Source organism: Amblyomma mixtum, chromosome 3 (assembly GCF_055824585.1).
Source record: "Amblyomma mixtum isolate Tamu chromosome 3, ASM5582458v1, whole genome shotgun sequence".
Classification (NCBI taxonomy): Eukaryota; Metazoa; Arthropoda; class Arachnida; order Ixodida; family Ixodidae; genus Amblyomma; species Amblyomma mixtum.
In genome coordinates, this window is record NC_143014.1 from 120338192 (window position 1) to 120362210 (window position 24019).

Consider the following 24019-nt stretch of genomic DNA (forward strand, 5'->3'; position numbering starts at 1 on the left):
AAGTCAGGTTTGATGACTCTGAACGATTCAACTGATCATGTGTTTACAGTGCAAGGCCATGAAACACCCAGAATAGCAGAATGGAAATATTTCGTGCTAGGGGACAGATATGCATGGAAAAGCACGAACAGTCTATTAGGGCAAAAGGCCGAAAGATGCCGGGGTAATGAAACATATGGCGTATGGAGGTAGAATAAATATGAAGTACGGAGAGGCATTTGGAAAAGAATAATGGTGCCAGTGCTTACTTTCGGGAATGCGGTTTCATGCCTTTTAACCTCTAATCTCTAACCGATGCGCCACTGCACTGGCAGGTGGCTGTTTCTATCATAGCCAGTGGTAGGGACCCATGTTGCTCTTCCCGAGCAACCTCTCGAGCGGCTAACACGACGCTCCTCCGAACTTACCCGAGCTTACCCACTTACTACCCGAGCTTACCAGAGTAGCTCAGATAAGGTCGGTTAGTAACTCGGAGTGCTAGGCAAAGGCGCAAGATCTAAAGAACGTACGTACGTACGGTGACAAAGATTCTTGGTCGGCGTTGGTCAGCATATGAATGCTTTCGCACTAATATGGATATGATAGTTAAAGCAGCCGATGACTTCTACACAGATATATACAGTTGCCGAATCAATCCGGTCGATAAAGAAACAGGCAGTAGTGCAGAGCATTTGGACATTCTGCCGGTAACCTAGGAGGCAGTAAAAAAAGCATTAAAGCAATCCAAAGGGGGAAAGCGGCTATAGTGTGGATCAGGTAACAGGAGATCTGTTGAATGACGAAGGGGTGATTGGACTAAAAAAACTGGCCGCCTTGTATGCCCAACGATGATCTTGACCATACCGGAATCTTGGAAGAACTGTAACATCTTAATCGATAAGAAAGGAGAAAGGAGACTTCAAGTACTTCAAAAGTTACAGTCCAATTCGTTGACTGCCCGTTGCGTACAAGGTATTCACCGAGGCATACTCGTTCTTCGAATCAGGGCAACCCTAGACTTCAATCAACGAAAGTACCAGTTCTTCGTAAAGGATACTCGGCGGTAGATCGTGCTTGTACTTTTGAACAGTCGATAGAGAAATGCGTAGAATACAACAAACCCCTACATATAATCTTGATAGACGGCGAGAAAGCATTTGACAGTCGAAATATCAGCAGTCAAGCAGGCATTACGGAGTCAGGGTGTCGAAGCGCCATATGTAAAAATACTGGAAGATATTTATAGCGGCTGCCTGGTGACCATAGTCGTCCAAAAAGAAAGTAATAAAATTCCAATAAGGAGGTGTGCCAGGAAGAGAGACATGATCGCACCCATGCTATTCACCGCGTGTTTACAGGATGTATGAGAGACTTGGAGTGGTAACAGTTGGCGATAAGAGTTACTGGAGAATACCTTAGTAATTTGCGATTCGCTGGTGACATTGCTTTGCTACCGTACTCAGGGGCCGAATTTGAACACATGATTTGGGACCCAGACAGGCAAAGCAGAAAAGGCGTGGAGAGATGCTCCTACAAAGCTACAAACCCGGCGCCTCCGCGTGCGAGCGAAGTGGAGAGGGCATCACTTAGCACGCTCGAGGTTACGCGCTCTCCGTCGGCAATGAGTGAAATTTTCTTCACTGCTCTCGGACCGTCTACCCCGCGCGCGGGCGTGATTCCGCGCAGCAGGCATGTGTTAATCCGGTATACATCAGCGCTATATACGTCTCCAGTATGCTAAACTTCTCTAATATCAACGACCACACTTCCCACGCAAACGAGAAAATTGAAAAGCTGAAACGCGCTTAACGTTTTAGGGCACCCTTTCGTCAACTAGCGCCCGTCCTGCCAGCTTGAGGCAGTTTTGTGACGGCACAGCACGCCTGTACATAGGCGCTAGAATAAAATGCGCTTTGTCCCAATTCCCGGGCGACACGTCCCCGAATCGTGAAGCTTTCGACAGGAAGCTCTTTGCTGAAAGCTCTTCAGTCTCTTATATCTAAGCCGTCAAACCATTCCAAAAAATTAAAAGAATATATGTGCCGAACAGATACCTTTCAAAATTCCTTATTTCCAAGAGCCGTCCGTCAGTGGAACGCTCTGCCTTCTGACGCTGTGGAATGCACGACTGCCGAATCTTTCTTATCAAAATTGAAGTGCATACGTTAACTCAACCTAAACGTTCTGGTTCGCGATAAGCCTCAGGTGATATCACTTTATTCATTAATCTTTGTGGTGGCATCTTATGTTTGCTGACGGAACAGCGTGTCTTCCCTTAGTGTTTATGTGCCAAAGCGGGCTGTTGATGCCCGCGTTCTTGTCTTGTGTCAGTCTTGCTTCTATATGCCTGAACAGCGCAAGCTTGTAGAGAGCATTTTCTCTTTTATTTTTTTCTTCTTTTCTTTCTCAGTGTTAATCTGCTCAAGCAGGTGGATGACACCACTGCTGTCATTATCATGTCTTGTTGCGCTTTTTTGTACTTTCTTCACAATGTATGCTCACTCCTGCCAAAGGCCTTCTGCGAAGGCTGGCAGTACCTCTGAAATAATAATAATAATAAACAGCGTGAGCGAGACAGCCCGCTGCGTTCTGTCGCCGTCACTGCCGCAGGATAATGGCTGCATTCCACCAAATATTAACTGCGGCCGTACTTCGGCTATGACCGGCTGCTCCAACTTTCCTTCATGTTGAATATCTTGTCAGTGTATGTGCACTGTTCTTAAATCTTTGTTCTACGCTTGCCACCTTTTCCTCACATTTGCAGGTGAAATGCATGACACCACTTGCAATGGGCAGCACAATTTCCAGGCAACCGATGTACTGTCTCATGCAGAAGAGGGCTCCTAAAAACACATGCCATTCACGTTCCATTTCAAAAGGTTCTTTGTTTTCTGAGCAAGGCAAACCTCTGGATTTGCTTCTCTTTGTGATCATAGCTTTGTAAAACATGCTGAATTTAGTGCCAAGCACTTTGCATAGCCTCTGCTGGGTGGTAGCCGAGAAGGATGATGCGGCAGGCTCAACTGGTACCACTACACCTTGGCCAATCCCCCCACGTGGGTATGTGCCATTATAAAGAGGCGAAGAAGAAGAAGAAGAAGAAGAAGAACTGGTACGCGTGCACTGGCTAGCACAGGCGAAAGAGAAGAAAACTCTGCTGGCGACGAGGCCTGTATGCACCGTCCATCACTTCCGCGACAGTGGTACTCAAGCATTCTCGTGAGTCTTCAAGCCATGACTGACGACCAACAGCCGCAGTCATCGTTTGGGCCTACGGCAGCCTGCACCCCTCCAGAGCAAGGCGTTCTTACCCAGGTGGGGAAGAGTGCGTCGTTTCTCTCGGCGCATTTCAGGCCTACGGCGGTCTCCGGACGTGGCCTTCACCTTGTAAAGACGCGTTTGGTGGGACAACGCACTGCCTCCCAGCGGTTTGGACATTTTCATATCTCGTGCAACCACCAAACCGACATCGTCGCGGATGTATGCCACGTCATCACTTATCAGGCGCAAGAAGCTCATGATCCTGGCCTGGAGACAACGCACTGGACGTACTACGCGAAGCCAACCTCGTCGCGTCGGGGCGCCGTGCCTTCCGGGGGCCAGGATTCCGCCCTGAAGATAACGCACTCGGCCTACCAAGAGCAGCCGTCTTTGCCTTGGGGCTACGTGCCTTCTGGTATCGCCTGCTGCAGATGCACCACAATAATACCGCGCCACCGTTGAGCGCCCTATGTGTCTGGCCCTGGTAGACGCCCGGCATCTAGTGCCTGCAACGACTGTCGCTCCAGGCATCCAGACCCACCGGGCGTACTTGTGTGCCGGGGTCACCTTGCAAGAACAGGTGCCCTCACTGGCACGCGTTGTGTGCAAAACTCTTCTAGCTGCAGCAGAAACGTTACGAAATGAAATGGCCCCCATCACGTCCTATACGTGGGACGCGCGCGCGCGCACTAGCTCACTGCACGGAGATTTTTTTTTTATAGTTCACGGACTCATGGATACTGCAACAAGTATTCATTAGAGTACAATAAATACATTTTGATTCGAATTCATGCGCATGATTTCTGTCACAATCCTACCTGGGCTGCCGTCATTGGTGTTTTGGCAGCCTAGCGGCTTTTACTGACACGCCTCCTAGGTATATCCTTTAGAATTTTGTCACCATATGTCATTGGTGACAAATGTTTGGTAAATGTAACTCAGTTTAAGTACCTAGGAATGACAAAAACACAAAACTTAAATTGGGGCACACATATAGAAGAGGTTTGTTCTAAAGCATACCAGAAGTTATATTTTCGGAGAAAAAAATTGGAGCATGCTACACGGGATGTAAGACTAATTGCATATAAAGCTTTTGTGAGGCCAGTCCTTGAGTATGCGTCAGTAGTATGGAGTCCTAAACAGAATTATTTAAAGAAACAATTAGAAAGAGTTCAGAGGTACGCAGTACGCTTTATTTGCTGCCGATATCGAAGGACAGACTCAGTTGCGGATATGCTCTCTTCCTGTAACCTGGATTTATTAGAAACACGACGACAAAAAAATCGGCTGAAGTTATTGTTCCAGATGCTCCAATGACAGATAAATATTCAGAAGGAAACATACATACAAGCACCAGGCAAACGCAGTTCTAGAACAAATCATGGTCGGATAATTCAGCCTTACAACGCCCGTAGTGAAACTTTCAAACATTCCTTCTTCCCTCATGCAGTTGAAATGTGGAATGATTTGCCAATGAGTGTTGTGGAACAGAGTGATGTGCATGCATTCGAACGATCTCTGGATAACCACCTGCTTGAAAGTGCCATTTGATGCTTGACTGAATGATGTACCGTGTCATGCTGATGTATTCAATGCTTGTGAATAGTGCTGTTTTTCTATGAAATTTTTATGCCCTCTCTGTAAGGACCCTCACACGAGGGTTGACAGTATTGTTAAATAAATAATAAATAGAATTTAAGCTAGGTCATTTTATCGTCAGGGTAGAGGGAAGGGTTGCGGCCCAACAGTGACAAACTTTCAGCCCTCCTAGTCCTGTTAGCTCTCTCTTACGGCGTCTCTCATTGACCCATGTGCACCTCAGGAGCGTTAAACCCCACATACCATACCATACCATACCATACCATACCATACCATACCATACCATACCATACCATACCATACCATCAACTGTCGGAGCTAATCCTGCAGCCTCCGGGAACGATCGGTTGAGTTTCGGGTGGTTGGTTGAGGTTTTGTTTTTCTCCCTGAGCCTTTGCCCTTATCGTTTTGTGGGCATCAAGCACACGGTGAGGCCGTAAGCCCGGGGTATGTCTACCCAGTCTCCCGGCCAGGGGAGCTCCTCCTGGTCGGCATCCCTTTCCCCTGAAGTCTTGCCCTTGGAGGCTTTTTTGCGCAGTGGCGTCGGCTGCATCCCGGTTGCGCTGGTGCCTAAGGATGGTGGCGCCATCAAGATGACCAATCCTGGAATTGTTCGGGCTGCGCTCCAGTCAGCCACTTCTCATTATGAAGCCATCAGTGAGGTCCGCCAGTTTGGACGCGGCGGTATTCTCTGCAGGTCCTCAGACCTCGCCTGCGTCAGAGATCTCCTAGCTACCTCGTCTTTCGCATCTCTCCGGGTAAGCTCTTTTATTCCGCCACATCTGGCTTGCACGAAAGGCATTGTCCGAGGCGTCGACTCTTCGCTGTCTCCAGTTGAGACCCTTGATCTGCTGTCCGCCGCAGGTGTTGTTGCTGTGCACCGCTGTAACCGAGATGTTGGCAACATGTGGGTGCCCACTGAATCGGTAATTGCCACCTTTGCCGGCACGTCTTACCCTAGTGAAATAAAGGCCTGGCCTCTAATTTTTCGGGTTGACCAGTTGTCGTCTAGGCCTCTGCAGTGCACCAACTGCTGGTGCTATGGCCATAGCGCCGGCGGTTGCAAATCCACCTTGCGCTGTTGTAACTGTGGAGAAGATCATGCTACGAGCTCTTGCTCTGAGCAGAACGAGAAGTGCTGCTTTGCGGTGGCGCCCACGCTGCTAATTCTTCCAACTGCCCCTCTCGTGCGCAGGAGATTCAGATCTTGGAGGTTATAGACCGGAAACGATGTTCGCGCCGAGAAGCTATACTGGAAATTAAGGAACGGGCCTACGGGTATGCAGGGGTGACCGCTCGTCAGGGAATGATATTACATTCATCGCTGACTCAGGCAATTGCGTCTGCTGTGGAAGCGTCCATGACAAAAATGGTAGAGAAAATTGCTGCAAGTGTTTCGGAATGCCTCACCAACGTCCTCGCTTCCCAGCTCACTAATGCTGAGCAGGCCAGTTTGGCTTCTCTATCAAATGTAATTACCCCTGCTCTTGTCCGTTCTTCTCTATCTGCAACATCTCAGCCCCAGGAACAAACTTCTGCACCCAACACTGTTCTTACTTCGGGTACTTCCAGTGACGCTGGAGTTATCTACGATTCCGAGATGATGGAGCCTGATGTGCGGGTCCTAAAGCGTAGCGGGTCCCCGCTATCTCCTTCATCTACTTCTCCTCGTTCACAATCCAAATCAAAGAAGAAGCAGCTTGGCAATATGCCGAAGGATACCATTTTAGAGCAGGCAGTTGCTGCTGCTCTGCTTTCGAAACCATAGCGTCGTTGCGAGTTTTGCAGTGGAACTGTCGCTCTATTCTTTCAGCTTCAACAGATTTACACTGTATTTCTTCCCAGCTTAGTCCGGATGTCATTATTCTTCAAGAAACGTGGCTTTCAGCCGACAAACATTTTCACTTTAAAAATTATCGTTCATTTCGTCTAGATCGCCAATCACGAGGAGGGGGTTTGCTAACGTTAGTTTCTTCAAAACTTTGCCACAAGGCTAAGGTATCTTTTCATCTAATGTCCCCTGACTGTTAGATTTTGGCATTAGACTTTGTTCTTCCTGGGTGCTCCCCATCTTCCTTAGTAAATGTTTATTTCCCCTATGGAGTCCAGGATACTAGACCGCTAGATTCGCTTCTCGCTAGCTGTGGAAACCCACTTCTCATGGCTGGCGATTCAATTCACACCATGTGTCTTGGGGCTACCGCACAAATCTATGTGGGAAGCGCCTTTGGGACTGGGTTTCTGATAACAGCCTTGCGTGTTCAAATTCTGGATCAGCCACTTACCTTTGCGCTCAGTCTAAATCTGTTTTAGATCTTACATTCACCAGTCCTGGAATTGGCATAATGAATTGGTCGACTGTTGATTGCGGCTCCTCAAGTGACCATATACCTGTTTGTTTTGATATCATATGTCGTGTAACACCTGCGGCTCGTCCGTTGCGGACGCATGTAAATTATGACAAATTTGAGACGGTGTTGCGCTCTGCCCTCGCGTCAGTTTCTAACATCGCCGAAGATCACCAGTCAACAAGCATATGCCTGGCTTTAGAGTATTGCCGGAAAAAGTCGGAGTTCCTGGTGCGGCCCTCAAATGGGAATTCCTCTAATCATTGGTGGAACGCGGACTGTACGAGGGATTACAGGCGGAGGAAGGCAGCATGGAAAAAGCTTCGTTATAACCAATGCCCAAATAACTGGAAAGATTATAAATTCATAGCAGCCACCTTTAAACGCACAGTTTCTCGTGCGAAAGAGAAATATGACTCTGAACATTTTGATTTTCTTTCAAAGTCAGGCAACCGTCGGGCATTATTTGGCATTTTACGGTCCAGAAAACAGGTCCTGCCTTCTCGTGATTTACAGTCATTAGTTATTAAGCAAACAAGGGAAGGGTAATGAGGGGCTCGTTATAAATATGAAAGAAGCCAACAGCCACAGAAACCAAGGTGCACAGGGGATCTTTTTTTTTAAATTTATTTTATTTATTTTGTGGTGTTGATCAATTTAGAATATTACTGAATATGTTATCGCTTAAACCTAATTGATTAGAAAAGCAGAAGAAAAAACAACCACATGCCGCCGGTGGGATCCGAACCCACGACCTCCGAATTACGCGTCCGGTGCTCTACCTCTGAGCTACGGCGACGGCTGTCAATTCTTCTGCTTTCGGGGGTATTTATGTTTACAAGTAACCTAACCTTGAGAGTGTTCATCAGCGCCACCCACGTTCATAAGCGGCGGACGTGGAACGTCCTGAGTTACCGCAGGTGTGACGTAGAACGTCATCGAACGGAGAGGGTGGAAGCTGCGTGAGAACCCTCTTATGCTTCCTATGGCGTCAAGGCTGCCAGAATCGAGGCCCTCGCTAAGCAATTAAGCAAACAAGGGAAGGGTAATGAGGGGCTCGTTATAAATATGAAAGAAGCCAACAGCCACAGAAACCAAGGGGCACAGGGGATCTTTTTTTTTTAATTTATTTTATTTATTTTGTGGTGTTGATCAATTTAGAATATTACTGAATATGTTATCGCTTAAACCTAATTGATTAGAAAAGCAGAAGAAAAAACAACCACATGCCGCCGGTGGGATCCGAACCCACGACCTCCGAATTACGCGTCCGGTGCTCTACCTCTGAGCTACGGCGACGGCTGTCAATTCTTCTGCTTTCGGGGGTATTTATGTTTACAAGTAACCTAACCTTGAGAGTGTTCATCAGCGCCACCCACGTTCATAAGCGGCGGACGTGGAACGTCCTGAGTTACCGCAGGTGTGACGTAGAACGTCATCGAACGGAGAGGGTGGAAGCTGCGTGAGAACCCTCTTATGCTTCCTATGGTGTCAAGGCTGCCAGAATCGAGGCCCTCGCTAAGCAATTAAGCAAACAAGGGAAGGGTAATGAGGGGCTCGTTATAAATATGAAAGAAGCCAACAGCCACAGAAACCAAGGGGCACAGGGGATCTTTTTTTTAATTTATTTTATTTATTTTGTGGTGTTGATCAATTTAGAATATTACTGAATATGTTATCGCTTAAACCTAATTGATTAGAAAAGCAGAACAAAAAACAACCACATGCCGCCGGTGGGATCCGAACCCACGACCTCCGAATTACGCGTCCGGTGCTCTACCTCTGAGCTACGGCGACGGCTGTCAATTCTTCTGCTTTCGGGGGTATTTATGTTTACAAGTAACCTAACCTTGAGAGTGTTCATCAGCGCTACCCACGTTCATAAGCGGCGGACGTGGAACGTCCTGAGTTACCGCAGGTGTGACGTAGAACGTCATCGAACGGAGAGGGTGGAAGCTGCGTGAGAACCCTCTTATGCTTCCTATGGCGTCAAGGCTGCCAGAATCGAGGCCCTCGCTAAGCACTTAAGCAAACAAGGGAAGGGTAATGAGGGGCTCGTTATAAATATGAAAGAAGCCAACAGCCACAGAAACCAAGGGGCACAGGGGATCTTTTTTTTTAATTTATTTTATTTATTTTGTGGTGTTGATCAATTTAGAATATTACTGAATATGTTATCGCTTAAACGTAATTGATTAGAAAAGCAGAAGAAAAAACAACCACATGCCGCCGGTGGGATCCGAACCCACGACCTCCGAATTACGCGTCCGGTGCTCTACCTCTGAGCTACGGCGACGGCTGTCAATTCTTCTGCTTTCGGGGGTATTTATGTTTACAAGTAACCTAACCTTGAGAGTGTTCATCAGCGCCCCCCACGTTCATAAGCGGCGGACGTGGAACGTCCTGAGTTACCGCAGGTGTGACGTAGAACGTCATCGAACGGAGAGGGTGGAAGCTGCGTGAGAACCCTCTTATGCTTCCTATGGCGTCAAGGCTTCGATGACGTTCTACGTCACACCTGCGGTAACTCAGGACGTTCCACGTCCGCCGCTTATGAACGTGGGTGGCGCTGATGAACACTCTCAAGGTTAGGTTACTTGTAAACATAAATACCCCCGAAAGCAGAAGAATTGACAGCCGTCGCCGTAGCTCAGAGGTAGAGCACCGGACGCGTAATTCGGAGGTCGTGGGTTCGGATCCCACCGGCGGCATGTGGTTGTTTTTTGTTCTGCTTTTCTAATCAATTAGGTTTAAGCGATAACATATTCAGTAATATTCTAAATTGATCAACACCACAAAATAAATTAAATAAATTTAAAAAAAAAGATCCCCTGTGCCCCTTGGTTTCTGTGGCTGTTGGCTTCTTTCACAGTCATTAGTTATGTCACCAAAGGAAGCTATCGAGGTGGTTGAATCAATTGCCGCGGGCTTGCATAAGCGGTTCTCGTCTCTATTTCCTTTACGTCCCATGTTGTTTGCGCAAAGGACGCCAGATAATTATTTCACTAATGTCACTCTTTCGGAGCTTTCTCAAGTTGTTCAAAGATTACCAGCTTCTGCTCCCGGTCCTGATGGTGTTACTTCAAAGATGCTCAAGATTCTATTTGAGGCGTCTCCGGGCTCTTTGTTACACCTGGTCAACTATTCTATCAAACACGCTTGGATCCCAGCTGGCCAAGGTGATCCCTTTACTTAAAAACCAGGGTGGAGGCTATGAATTGGAAAATATTAGGCCTATTTCTCTAACATCAAACGTGGTAAAATTAATAGAAAGGGTGTTACTTATGCGGGTTTCTGCCTTTGTGGACCGCAGAACTATTCTCAGCCCGTGTCAACTCGGCTTCCGGCCGCGATGTTCGATATGGAATGCACATGTAGATCTTGAGAGTCGTATTCTTCTAGCTCATCGTCAACGCCTGTATACTGCTTTGGTTACGCTCGACGTCTCTAAAGCTTATGACAGTGTAAAGCATTCCATCATAATACACAGGTTACAGTCCCTCCAGTTTCCAGAATATTTAGTTGCTTGGATATCTGCGTTTCTCTATAACAGGGAATTCTTCTGCGTCCATAATGGGGTAAAATCTGAGAGGTACAAACAGACGAGAGGTGTTCTGCAAGGAGCTGTCCTTTCGCCTGTGCTGTTCAATATTCTTCTGAGCTCCATTCCTCTCCACCACCATGTTCGCACTTACGTCTATGCGGACGACATAGCATTTTTTGCGGCTGCGCCTGATATACATTCCCTCTATGATCAGTTGCAAACATATTTGAGTTCTCTTGAGCACTGGTTGAGCAGTTTACACCTCACATTAAATGTTAACAAGTGTGCCGTCCTTGTTTTTCCTCTACAGGATCCTGTCGTGCTCTCTCTTACATGCAAATTTCAACCAATACCTCAAGTTCAATCCCTAAAATACCTGGGCGTCATTTATGACGACAAACTCACCTGGCGGCCTCACATTGACCATGTTGCTGTAAAAGGGACTCGTGCCGCAGGCATGTTACGGAGGTTATGCAGTCACAGGTACGGCATGCGCAGGGATACGCTCCTAATGATTTACGTATTGTATGTTAGGCCAATTTTAGAATTTGGCTCTGTGCTGTTTTCAGGCTCGGCTTCATATAAACTTCGTCCTCTCATCCTTTTGGAGAGGGAGGTGCTTCGGATGTGCCTTGGCGTCCCCAAATTCGTGGCTACCAATGTGCTGTACCTTGAGGCCCGCATTCCTCCTCTGTTATCCCGATTTCACTTTCTAACTGTGCAGACTTTCCTCAAAATCTTTGAATCCCATTTTCAACGTTCGCAAAGCATTTTCTGTTGCCAGCCGACCTCCTTTTTTGGTGTCCACTGGCCTCATTTTCATACCCCACAGGTTGTGTTCGTGCAAAGGCTGCTTGAGCCTTTAAACGTGCAGATTTACAACATCCTTCCAGCATTAAGCAGTGGGTCCACTGTCCACATTGTTTTCGACAACATTTTTCCTCAAAACGCGAAACTTTTACCACCCCGTATTTTAAATGGACTATTAGAGGATCATTTAAGGTCCCTACCAAAAAAAATTGCAATAGCAACCGATGCCTCTCAGTGCAACGAAAAGGCAGGGGTGGAAATTTTCTGTCCGAGTTTAGACTGGTCCTTTTCGCTGCGCCTTCCGGATTTCACCCCTATTTTTCAAGCTGAGTTTCTGGCAGTAGTTCTTGCTCTGCGCAAGCTTGATCCTTCTATTTCTGCAGTGGCAGTCATTACCGATTCTTTATCTTTGTGTTCGTCCCTCGCATCGCATGTTGACTGTCCCACTTTAAGCACTTTTTTATCGCTACTTCCTTCACATTTGAGCCTTGTTCACTTGATATGGGTACCCGGCCACAGCAGCGTGACTGTAAATGAGATCGCGGATAACCTTGCAAAGGCTTCCCTAGGCGGCCCTGTGTTGCCCATCATCTCGGCTACAGCGTATATCACAGCATCTAGGTTCCGGCGACGAGCGTTATTAAGCGTGCAAGACACAACACAATCGGGCGGTACAAAGTGCGCGCCTTTCGACGCCCCTCTGGGCCACGGCACCGCCACTGCGATCCCACGCTCACCACTGATGTATCTACAGGTGCTGCTGCTGATTTTCCTGGGCCGGCCATGGACGATGCACAAGACGGAATGCCTCAACGATACAAGCTCCCAGCTCGGCGCGTGTACGTCAACCGACTGCGGCCTATCAACATGTTTTTTGCCTGCGTCACCTATTCTGGATGCTCCGCCACTTCTGGACGCAGTGGTCGATTCCGTCTGGCAACGTGGGACTCTGACTGCTGATCGGGCGGTACAAAAGTGCGCGCCTTTCGACGCCCCTCTGGGCCACGGCACCGCCACTGCGATCCCACGCTCACCACTGATGTATCTACAGGTTGGTTACTATGACGCTTATTCTTACCGTGACGATGACGTCTGTCTTTTAGCGGTGTCGTGGCCACCTCATGTTTTGAAAAGTTTCCGCGCTGGTGTATCCTATTTATGGTGTCTGCTAGTTTTGGGAGGCGATGTCGAGCTAAACCCGGGACCCATGACTAAGGCTCAAGAGGAAAAGCTGGACCTTGTGGCTGGTTCCATCTTACGCCTTGAAGCTAGCAATGCAGTCCTTCAAGACTCTGTCAACAAAGTGCTTCAGATTCATGCAGACTTAAAAATTGACTTAGAAAAACTAACAAAGCGAGTTCACGATCTAGAGCAGAAATTTGCAACCGCACCATCTGCTGAGCTCGTGGTGAACAGTGACAAGGGTCTCGCAATTGTACAGGGAAAAATTTACGACCTTGAAAATCGTTCTAGGCGATCCAATGTTCTATTTTACGGTATAGATGATCCAGAGAAGTCGGAAACTTGGGAGGAGTCTGAACGTCTCGTAAATGACTTTTGTAAAGAAAAACTTGGGCTTACTGTTGAATCTGTTTCTAGAGCACATCGCGTGGGCCGCTTTTCTTCCGAGAAAAAGCGGCCTATCATAGCCAAATTTTTTAATGAAAGGGAAGTTGACACTGTCATGAGCCGCGGCTATAAGTTAAAAAACACTAATTTAAGCATCTCGCGCGATTACTCCGAAGCCGTTCGCGAAAAGCGACGGAAGCTTCTCCAGTTTTCAAAATCTATTAAGAAAGATGGGGATAAAGTGCGACTCGTTTTCAACAAGCTCTTCGTTAACGATGATCTTTACATGTGGAACACCAACGAAAGTCGAGCCATTCTTGTATCAGGGCGCGAGGATGGCGAATGACGTCCTCCCTCCGTTTCCGTTAACCTGAGTTAACGAATGGCTGTTTTTGTACACGAACATTAGAAGTGTTGTAGCTAACGGTATTGCACTATCATCTTTCATCGATTCATGTCAAGCTTCTTTAGTGGTACTAACTGAGACGTGGCTGAACGACACTATTCATGATGTCAACATCTTTAGCAGTGCTTGCAATTTCAAATTTTTTCGCTGCGATAGACAATTGCGAAGGGGGGGCGGTGTTCTCATCGCGATGAAGGAAGATTTCATTGCCACACCTATCGTTATCGATTCTTTCCTTGAATGTGTTTGGGTTTCTTTGAATGATGGTGCATTTCGTGTCATCATCGGCGTTTTCTACCGTCCTCCCGACATGTCTGGTGCGTTTTCAGATGAATATCACCGGGTGCTCAGTGAAATGTATGCGCGTTTTCCTAATTCCGCTGTTATTATATTTGGAGATTTTAATTTCCCAAGAATTAATTGGTCAACACTTTCCGTAGTGGACACAGATGCAGAAGCACATTCTTTTCTCAGCACTTGCCTTGATTTTTCATTAACACAACTCATTAACCAACCAACACGATCAACTAAAGCCTCTTCCAATGTACTTGACTTAGTTCTCACAAACAAACCTGATATATTTTCAGGCATAACTCATGAGGAACGCATCTCTGACCACGATGTTATCACTGGGTACATTAAATTTCGCGCTAGTAAGAAGATAACTACTAAAAAGAAAATAAGATGTTACGGCAAAGCAAATTTTGATGCAATTAATGCAGAATTATTAATGTTTTCTGATAAATATTTGCATGATTTCTGCTCTCGATCTATAGAGCAGAACTGGATCCTTTTTAAAACTGCCCTCAATGATCTCATCGACCAGTTCATTCCCATGTTAACCATTACCTGTGATAGCAGTTCTCCTTGGTTTACCAACCGTCTTCGGCGGCTGAACAACAAAAAGAAAAAACTATACAGACAGGCAAAACTGAATGGTCTTGTGAGTTCACATGACAAATACAGAGCATGTGAAAAGGATTATAAGGCACTATTAAAATCTACTCGGCGCAACTTTTTTTCTCATGACTTGTCGTCCATGCTGAAAAATAATATTCGCCGTTTTTGGCGTGTGGTAAACCCAGCAATTCGACCTGACATCACTCTTACAGATTCTGCTGGTGTTCCCATCCCTGATTCAGAGTGCGCTCAACTTCTTAACGATGCGTTTGTAACTGTGTTCACAGATGAAGACATTACTTCCTTGCCTACATTAAGCGCCCTAGTGGAACTAACTATGGACGAGATAGTCATCAGTGAGCCTGGTGTTTTATCTCTACTAAACAATCTCAAAACATCTTCTAGCGCTGATCATATGGGCTTCAATAATAAAATTTTAAGGAATACATCACATAGCATTTGTTCCATGTTAACCGCATTATTTTCCCAGTCGCTATCAACTAGCACCATTCCTAACGACTGGCGCATAGCTAAGATAATACCAATCTTCAAATCAGGTGATCGTGCTTCTCCGCTTAACTATCGTCCCATCTCCTTAACAAGTACAGTTTGTAAATTACTCGAGCATATTATACATACTCAGGTCATCAACTACCTTGAAGATAATAACATTATCTTCGATCATCAGCACGGTTTTCGCAAGGGCTACTCATGAGACACCCAACTTGCCGGTTTTATTAACGATATTCATGCACTGATTGACGCTGGTTTTCAAGTTGACGCAATATTTTTAGATTTTTCTAAAGCATTTGATCGCGTTCCACACCAAAGGTTGTTGCTTAAACTTTCCCAACTGAACATTCACCCTAATATTATTGCATGGATAGCAGATTTTCTCTCATCTAGAATTCAGTTCACATCAGTTAACAACTCTAACTCATGTTACGGTAATGTTACGTCTGGAGTTCCACAAGGCAGTGTACTGGGACCTTTACTTTTCCTCATCTATATTAATGACTTACCCAATTGCGTGACGTCCAGAATCAGACTATTTGCTGACGATTGTGTGCTTTATCGACGTATAACCTGTAACACTGACAGCCAGCCACTGCAGTCTGATCTTGAAGCGATAAGCACATGGTGTTCTAATTGGTTAATGCCTTTAAATCTTTCCAAAACTAAGCTCATGTCTTTCACCAACAAGCCACGTATTCCTACCGCCTACTTTCTTGATAACAATAGCGTAGAATTCACCACAAGTTACAAGTATCTTGGCATTAACCTTCAATCCGACTTATCATGGAATAATCATATTAATCTCTCTTGCCTCCGCTAACCGTACTTTCGGACTTCTCAAACATAATTTAAAAGAGGCCGCGACACATGTAAAAAAAACTAGCGTACACCACATTAATCCGTCCGAAGCTCGAATACGCGTCTGCCATTTGGGATCCTCATCAGAATTATATCATCAGTAACATCGAAGCCCTGCAAAACCGTGCTGCGCGATTCATCTTTTCTGATTATTCATGTTACACCAGCGTCACCTCACTAAAGACTAAAGCCGAGTTAGATAACTTAGCACTGCGCCGAAAAATTTCCCGTCTATCACTCTTCCACAAGCTTTATCACCATCCTTCCCTTCATGATGAATTCTTTCAGCCACCGCCAGTTATCTTTCCACGTCGCGATCATCCTTACAAAGTTAAACGCATTAACTGCCAGTCATTCCATTATGCCTATTCTTCTTTACCACGCACAATAACCGAATGGAACGCTTTGCCATCAGAAATTGCCACAGAATCTGATCTAAATAAATTCCAACATCTTATCCACTCATGTTTCAACAACTAAAAGGTATTTTTTTAGCGTTCTTTTCTTTTCCCTTGTCTTCTTTTTATTTTATAATTTTTGTTTTGTACTTCAGCGCACCTTTTCCAGTGTCGTCTTTTTCTTTTTCTAGCGGTGCTGTTATTTATGCTCAAATTTTGCTTTTATGTGCATTGTTGCGACCCTTTCTGTGAATGCCTATTTATGATTAATATTGTGTGATTTCTATTTTATTTTAGTGCAATATTTTTAACCTTATAACAATGCTTTGTACTTACTCCCCCCCCCCCCCCCCCATGTAATACCCTCAAATGAGGGCCTTTGGGGGTATTTTGAATAAATAAATAAATAAACATCGGCGGAATATCAGCATCTGAAATATTCCTGGAGCAGGAAAATTTGTCCATCTCGGCAGCTAGAAGTATCTCTGACGAGGTTGCGCTGCCGCATCCCCCCTCTAAATTTCTATCTGCACAGATCTGGTTTGGCGTTATCTCCCCTCTGTGCATTTTGCCGTGAGCCTGAATCTATCGATCATTTTTGGCTCCATTGTCGTCGTTTCACCTCTTTGAGAAGAAGACTGCTGGAGTTGCCCTTACAGCAACTTGGCCTCAGTTTGAGCAGCCCACACTTGCTATCATTTGGTGCCACCACACTTGGGTTCAGCCACAGGTCTGTTTGTGACGCTGTTCAAAATTTCTTGCTGGAATCTCATCGACTACCTTGCTAAAGCTTTCAGTATTTTGTTTTTATGCTTCATTATTTTTCGAATTATTCGCTCTTTCCTCTCTTTCACTCTCTCTCCAATCCAAACTCCTTTATATTATATTTTTTATGATTATTATTATTTATAATTATTATTATTATTTGTTTGTTTGTTTTTTATTTTTAATTTTTCATCCTCTCCGTGCCCTTGTGGTAGACTCCCCAGGTGTTCCTCTCCCGTGTGCTTTCCTTTTGCCTTTACTACGTACAGGTGAATACCAACCTTTACCTCCCGATTCTTGGCCGATCCCCCAGAGTGGGTATGTGCCATTCTGTCATAGGCTACAACAACAACAACAACTTCATCTTCCCTCTTCAGCTGCCTCATCTCGACCACCTCCAGATAGCTTCAAAGTTAATCTTGAAATTGATCGAAGCAACCGAAGTAAAACAATTTGTACAGGCCGCTGAAGCAGCGGCAGCTGCGGGCTTCGTTACATACTAGCCAATTCATTATTGGGATTACGTGCATGACACACAATTTTCTTTTTTCTCGTTCCAAAGAAGCACAGGTGGCTACAAACACGCATGTGGACATAGCGTGCCAACTGTAGTAAGCTCTATGCTTTGCGTTGGCACTGCAAAAAGTGGAAACGCAGCTCTGCTCCATGAAGCGACTTCGCTACTCTTAGAAGAACTTATTTCTAAGTCATGACCCATGAAAGCAAAACAAAGCGAAGGCGAAAAAAGTGCTTTAATAATTTCTTCAGTGAGTACTAGGCAGTATCTCCATGCGGTTCTCGCATTCCTAATGCCCTGCGCATCGTTATTACACATACTAAAAAAGTAGGAGTGCGCGAATAGTTCCTGTGCGAAGCCAAATCGGATACGAATATAGTTTAGCTTCGGTACCGAATAGAATAAGAATATGCCTAACCCTATAAACAGTTATCATTTAATGATCCAAATTGGCGTTTCATGCCCATAGTGGAGATCGACAGCTATAGCTCTAACGCCAAGAGCTATAGCACCGCCCCTGGCGCTTCTAAGTTTCGCATGAATATTCGTTGCGTACGAATATTCTTACGATTATCTGCTATTCGTGCGAATATTAGTACAAAACGAATATTCGTGCGAAATAGTGAAGCGCCTGAGGTTGTGCTATAGCTCATGGAGTTAGAGATTTAGCTATCTCCACCACGGGCATGAAATGTGAAATTGGTACATTAAATGACGAGTCTAGAGTTGGGCTAGGTGAATTTTAAACATGACGTAAAACATCGCGTAGAAAGGACCAGAGGCGATATACATAAGGCGATGTGACTGTCACGCCATGCGCATCGCAAAATTACCTGTTGCTACTTACGACGACGGCCACCAAACAAGCACCGCATCTCAGTTGATCATAGGCATGAGAGTTACAAGGTATGGCCTCCGATACTGCGTATGAAGGCAGAGTTTTCTGAACCTGGTTGAACTCTGCCGCTTCACCGAGTCTTGGAGGTCATATGCATGAGCATCATGAACGCCATCACTAACGACCCGCGTCGCGGCGCCGAACGCGCAGACCAATCATGTAAGCATACTGTGCGGCGTCAGAGCGGATCCTGTTTTTGAAACGGCTGTCGAACAGAGCTACGGCTTATCCGATTCGAACTTCGCGCCTATTATTCGAAAGCTATTTGAAGTGTTAAGATGTTCATGTCCATGTCCCTTCGTTGTCCAAGATGTCCATTCGTTTCAAATAATTTTGAACGTGTACTATTTGACTTGTCCAGCGAATCTAATTGGAGAATATTTGAATCGCTACTCGAAAATATCTAATATTGACTCACCCCCTATAAAAACAAAAACTTGCAATTTTGGTGTGTCGACTCCTTTAATGTATTGAGTGAAAATATTTCACAGCAAGCATCTGATTTTTTTTGACGGACTTACACTGAAGGAAACTGCGAAGACTTTCGAAGTGGTTTTTAATTTATTTCATGAAATTACTCATGGTACATCGTGCAGTCTAATAATCTTATACAACTTAACATACAAGTAGTCGCACTGACCCTGCCATATCACGCATGAAGGAAAACATAACAAAAAAGCAGGCATTAACATCAAAAACATGAAAAAAGCAACAACTCTGCAATAAAAACAGCCAGCAACAAGTATACAAAATGACTTTCCAATGTGCATGCGCACGTTAAACAAAGAGCGGAAACTGCGCATTTTAAAACCGCACGCAGCGCAAATCGCAGCCGCAAGCAGAAGAAGCCTATTTCTCCAAGCAGTGAATAGATTAATGGGGCGCAACACCACCGAGGAACGAAGAACGGGGTCCTCACGAAGAACGTCTCCCAGCATAGCTGTTTTTTTTTTCAGCCCCGAAATTGGCATTTTCTTGCATCTGACGGAGAGCGTTTTCAATCCTCAGGTAAAACCAGGTACGGTTCCTGAGCGCAACAAATAAATACAAAGTGATGCGAGTTTACACGTAAACTAGAGTTAGACCCAGCTCCCAAGGGTTGTCATCATGAGTCTCAAGAGTCACCGATGTTGTCGTCTCCGCCTCAGAGCCAGGTCAAAGACGGGCCCCTCCAAAGTGGAGATATTTCCCAGCGCTAATCTCAATGGATAGGAGAAAGGCAGAGAAAAAGCTGTCAAACATCAACTTACCTTCACTGAAAGCAACCCCACGTATGTAGTGTATCAATGTAAAAGTAAGAGTGAGCTTGCCTGAGTAGTCATGTTCTCTTTCCAGATGGCACGGTTGCACCCATTGGTCAGGTATGCTATACGGCAATGCAAACTTAGCTCTTTTTTTATCTGACAGTGCCAATAAAAGGCTGCTCGCACATCTGAGCGGTTATTTCTTCATCAAGGAAGCCTTAAAAATCGCCCCGGCAGTGCGCATCTGTCTTCAGCTCGGGGAGCTGAAGACAAAGGCGCACGTTTTCAGATGATAAGTTTTCAGCGCGTGCACACACACTTATGTTGTCATTTCTAAACAGACACCAAGGAGCACATTTATCCACTTAAATAACAATGAGGGAAACCTCCTGCGCGATACTTATTTCCGATGCCCATCGCTTTTACGCTGGATACACTGCTTCCTTCTATACATAATCTCAGCTTATGAATATGACTCTTCGCTAACGACTTCGAGGCAGGGAAAAGTGGTGCGGTAAAGGTTTCCCTCTTGACCTCAGAGGTAAAGTTCTCCTGCTGTACAATTGGCTGCACAATTGGCTGTACACTTGGGCAATGCATAAATGTAAAACTGTCGATCAGGGCTGCTGCTAATTGATAAAGAAAAGAAATGGTGGGCGGGGAAGTTCGGCGTAGGAATAAACATGCTCAGAAAAGTGTTTCTATCGATTCCAATTTTTTTAGCGCTCGCAATGGTCCCCTTTTGCTAAGCATCATTTCGGATTGTTTGGGCATGTCTACCAGTCACTGCTGACGCACTGGCCCTTCTCTCTTGCCACAAAGAAAGTTTAGGACCCTTCATTTCATGCGAGTCCTCACGTGGTTCCAGGTTGTTGCATTCTGGACAGTCAGTAATTAAAAAAGAAATGTACATTTGGCACTGAACACAAAACTACTCTTCCGCCGGACGATCGGCATCCGAGAGCCCCGATAGCAGTTTCGTGTCGCTGTTGGCAAGGTCGCACACCTTGTTGACCAGTTCGTTGAATTTATCAGGCTGGTCCATGTGCACGTTGTGGCCGCAGTCATCGAACACCTGCATTGTGTTGAAAAAAATACAGTTTCCGCACGAGCTGGCTGGTGAAATATTTGACGCAGCTGCGGTTTGAATGCAATAAAGACTAAACGTTATGAAGCCGCCTTCTACAAATCTACGTGAAACATCATCGCACCCCCAACATCATGATGTTAATTTTGCACAACGCCGCCGCACCAGTGTTCCCAAAAGTCTAAACAGGGTCTAGAATTAATTGTTAATGCCCTGGTGTCAGAATATCTCTTAGTAAAACAAAGATGAAGTCTGTTCACAGATGATTATCATCTTTTGGCGAGTGAGTTGCGGTCATACGTTCAGTCCATTATCATCTAAGCTAGAACCTATAAACATTTACTGCCTTGTTATTGCCATTTTTTGTCTTATTTTCTGTAGACCCTGATGTTTGTTTGTTTTTTTTTTTTTCAGAGTAAAAATGACACCTTTTGCAGCAGGCACCTTTGTGCTTTCGCTTTCAGTACTAGCAAACACCAAGTATCACGTCCTTTTATTCCCGTCACCTCTGTGGAAAAAGTCCTGAAATTGCGCCCCGACTGCTTGAGAATTGAAACTGTTATGTTAAGAAATACTTCGCTGGCTAGGAAGCACAATTGCAATATTGGTACAACACGTTGGCAGGCTAGCGATGCATGCCCGACAGCGCAGGAAGAGAACGAAAACATCCCTGAGTTCCGTCCACTTGTTTCTTTTCGTTTGGGTCTATACCTATACGCTGTTACCACCCGTCTAGTTGTGGTGCTCATAACGCGGTGAGTCCTGAACACTGGTAGTGGTTAGGGTAATAGAACAACCCAGAAAAGTCGCATATATTCGCAGAGGAGAATCTTATAGCCACCGATGTCATCCTAAAGAATTTTTTAGGGGAAAGCAGGGGCCCTGGGAAATTTCATCATGTACAGTCAATATTGTCTAGCTCCGTCAAGCTCACTGAAACATGGCACACCAGTAAGTCCGCCCTCATTTATCGCCAGGCACGTAAGCTTGTGACCCAATCAAACAACCAACAGGAAGTATCAATGGACATAATAAGCGCAGTGTTATATTCATGTGGCTATTCATCGATAACAAGTATGTGACATTACCGTTACCGGACACGACGAAGAGCCAGTAAGCGGCGCCGACAGAATTTGTGGAATTTAAATCCCAGCAAGTCACTGTCATGTTATGAACCTTTCTTAAATATTACAGCCGGAAATGACCTTTAAAACTGGCCGCTGTGATCTTAACACTATTTTATTCCTTTCTTCCTAAGTCATCCACTGTTCAATACGACACGCAAGAAGATTAAAGCTAAGATTTACCCCAGTCTGAAGAGAGTATCAGCCTTAAAATTGTTAGACATACAGTCGCAGCCGCTTCGGTGATCCCGCAGAGCACGCTTCGGTGAAAAACTCCTCTCACGCCTTACCTAGCGAATATTGGGAGGTACTGTATATATATGGCTAGGAAACGTCACTCGTGTGCTCGCGTATAGACCCAAGAGAGCTTCATGATTTTCCCGCTGAACGCGTCAGAAAAGTTGAAACGCTGAAGCGCGCTGCGTATCATTTTCGCCGCATATATATATACGATCACACAGTATGTTTCAGCGCTGAAATCTTCCGATACTGGAATGACGGCCTCTGCGCGAGATTAACTCCTTGACGGCGTAAGTCACTGTCATCATAGCAATTATCATTAAGTCCCCACACCTGAAACGAGCGATTAATACAAGGTTCGCTGTCGCACACTTCGTTACCAACGTGACTTATACCCTCCTGTTCAACGAGTTTGACTGTGCCATCCTGAGAAGTACTCCTTGCTGGGTGAGCTCGGTCATCTAGCGGCCGTGGTCATGGTTTCAAATTTACAATAAATTGCGCTAGCACAAAAGACAAGCAAAAGAGACGAGTTTGACAGGATTGGCGCAATCCCGTTAACCTCGAACCCTGTGCCTGTCTTTCAATTTGCCGCAAGTTTGAAATATGACTCTGGCGCTGTGCACACAGGAATCTTTAACCCAACTTACGTCTTCGTCATCTAATCCAATCGATCCGTTTCTTAATTTTATAGCTCTGCCCTCCTCTTTTATGTGTCGATTATTTTAGTTCTGAACACTTTCACATGAACAGTTTCACTTGTGGCTCTTTTCTAATCTTTGACCTCCTTCATAGAATTTTCAGGATTCACAAAAATTTTAAACGATTTATATCCTCCAGAACAACTCCGGTATTTCATTCGCACCAAAGTATGCCCGTCTGCGGTTTATGGAAGTTACTTTTGGTGAACGTTGCTTTGCTCGAACAGTAATTGCATTCACAAGCTGAGTGACAAACTGCGACAAAGTTAAAACCGATCAAAAGCAAGAGCACTACGCGATTGCGAGAAAGATAGCAGATTCAACTGCTTGTACCACCACAGCTTGTGTTCGATTTAATTGTCTTCATATTGTTCTCAGACGGCCCAAAACAACTAACAATAGGGTCAACAGGCATTTCATGCTCAATACCGCTATGGTGTCTTTGGGAGGTTTAACTTCACAGCCGGAGATGCAACTCCACCTGTAACTTGTACAACTGAAGTACTCGGAAATGTCACTTAGAAATTTTGCATACTGCAGTGATCCCATTGATGCATAACAACATTATAATAGCGCTCACCCGACACTGGAACCCGGCAATAAAAGCTGTCACTAAGGACAGCTTGATAGAGCCCGATCCCCTGAGCACTGAACAGCATTGCAGAGAAAATGAACGATTACCGTGACAGTTACATTAAGGAGGTACAGCTAATATATACCGCCGAGAAATTCATGGCCTCCTCGTGATAAACCACAAGCTTAACGACTGCCGAGTCAAATAATCTACAAAAGTGCACACATTGCCGTTTCAACAGTAGGAGAAAAAAACTTAATACTATTAAAATGCACATACACTGAAAATACTGAGACAACATATACTGACAACACACACACATATACACGTACATACATATACACATATATTATACACATACACACATATACATATACATACACATATACTGAGACAACAGCCCAACAAGATACTCACGAAGTTACGTGAACTTTCTCGTCAATGTTTCAATTTTTTTTATTTGTACGTGTGTTAATCTCGGAAGTCAGTTCTGTAGAGCTTGTGAACCATATGTTCAACTCATATTTTTCTAGGGTTCTCAGTGCTAAGAGGATTGTGTGTTGCAGCGTTTCCTTGTAACTGTGCTGAACGTTGTAGGAAAGGAGTGTTGCTGGATGCCTTATTTAAAAAAGCTGCAAAAACAAATTCTGCTCGCAGGTGATTTCGACTGCATTTGAACCT

At 45.1% G+C, this 24019-nt stretch overlaps 2 protein-coding genes across 3 annotated transcripts in view; one reads left to right on the top strand and one right to left on the bottom strand.

Annotated features, from left to right (window-relative positions):
- Window positions 1–3213: 3213 nt before the first annotated feature.
- On the top strand, window positions 3214–13476 carry LOC149351621 (uncharacterized). The gene is made up of 2 exons (XM_089575621.1): window positions 3214–3294; window positions 12221–13476. The coding sequence occupies exons 1-2, from the start codon at window positions 3214–3216 to the stop codon at window positions 13454–13456; spliced, it is 1317 nt and encodes a 438-aa protein (XP_089431747.1). The 3' UTR covers window positions 13457–13476.
- A 5434-nt stretch (window positions 13477–18910) lies between these two features.
- The window catches only part of LOC149351622 ((Lyso)-N-acylphosphatidylethanolamine lipase-like), a 69612-nt gene continuing 64503 nt past the window's right edge, over window positions 18911–24019 (bottom strand). For both annotated transcript variants that reach the window (XM_089580939.1, XM_089580938.1), the window contains exon 8: window positions 18911–20687. In XM_089580939.1, the coding sequence (XP_089437065.1) occupies window positions 20544–20687 (144 nt within the window). In that variant the 3' untranslated portion in view covers window positions 18911–20543. The remainder of the gene's footprint in view (window positions 20688–24019) is intronic.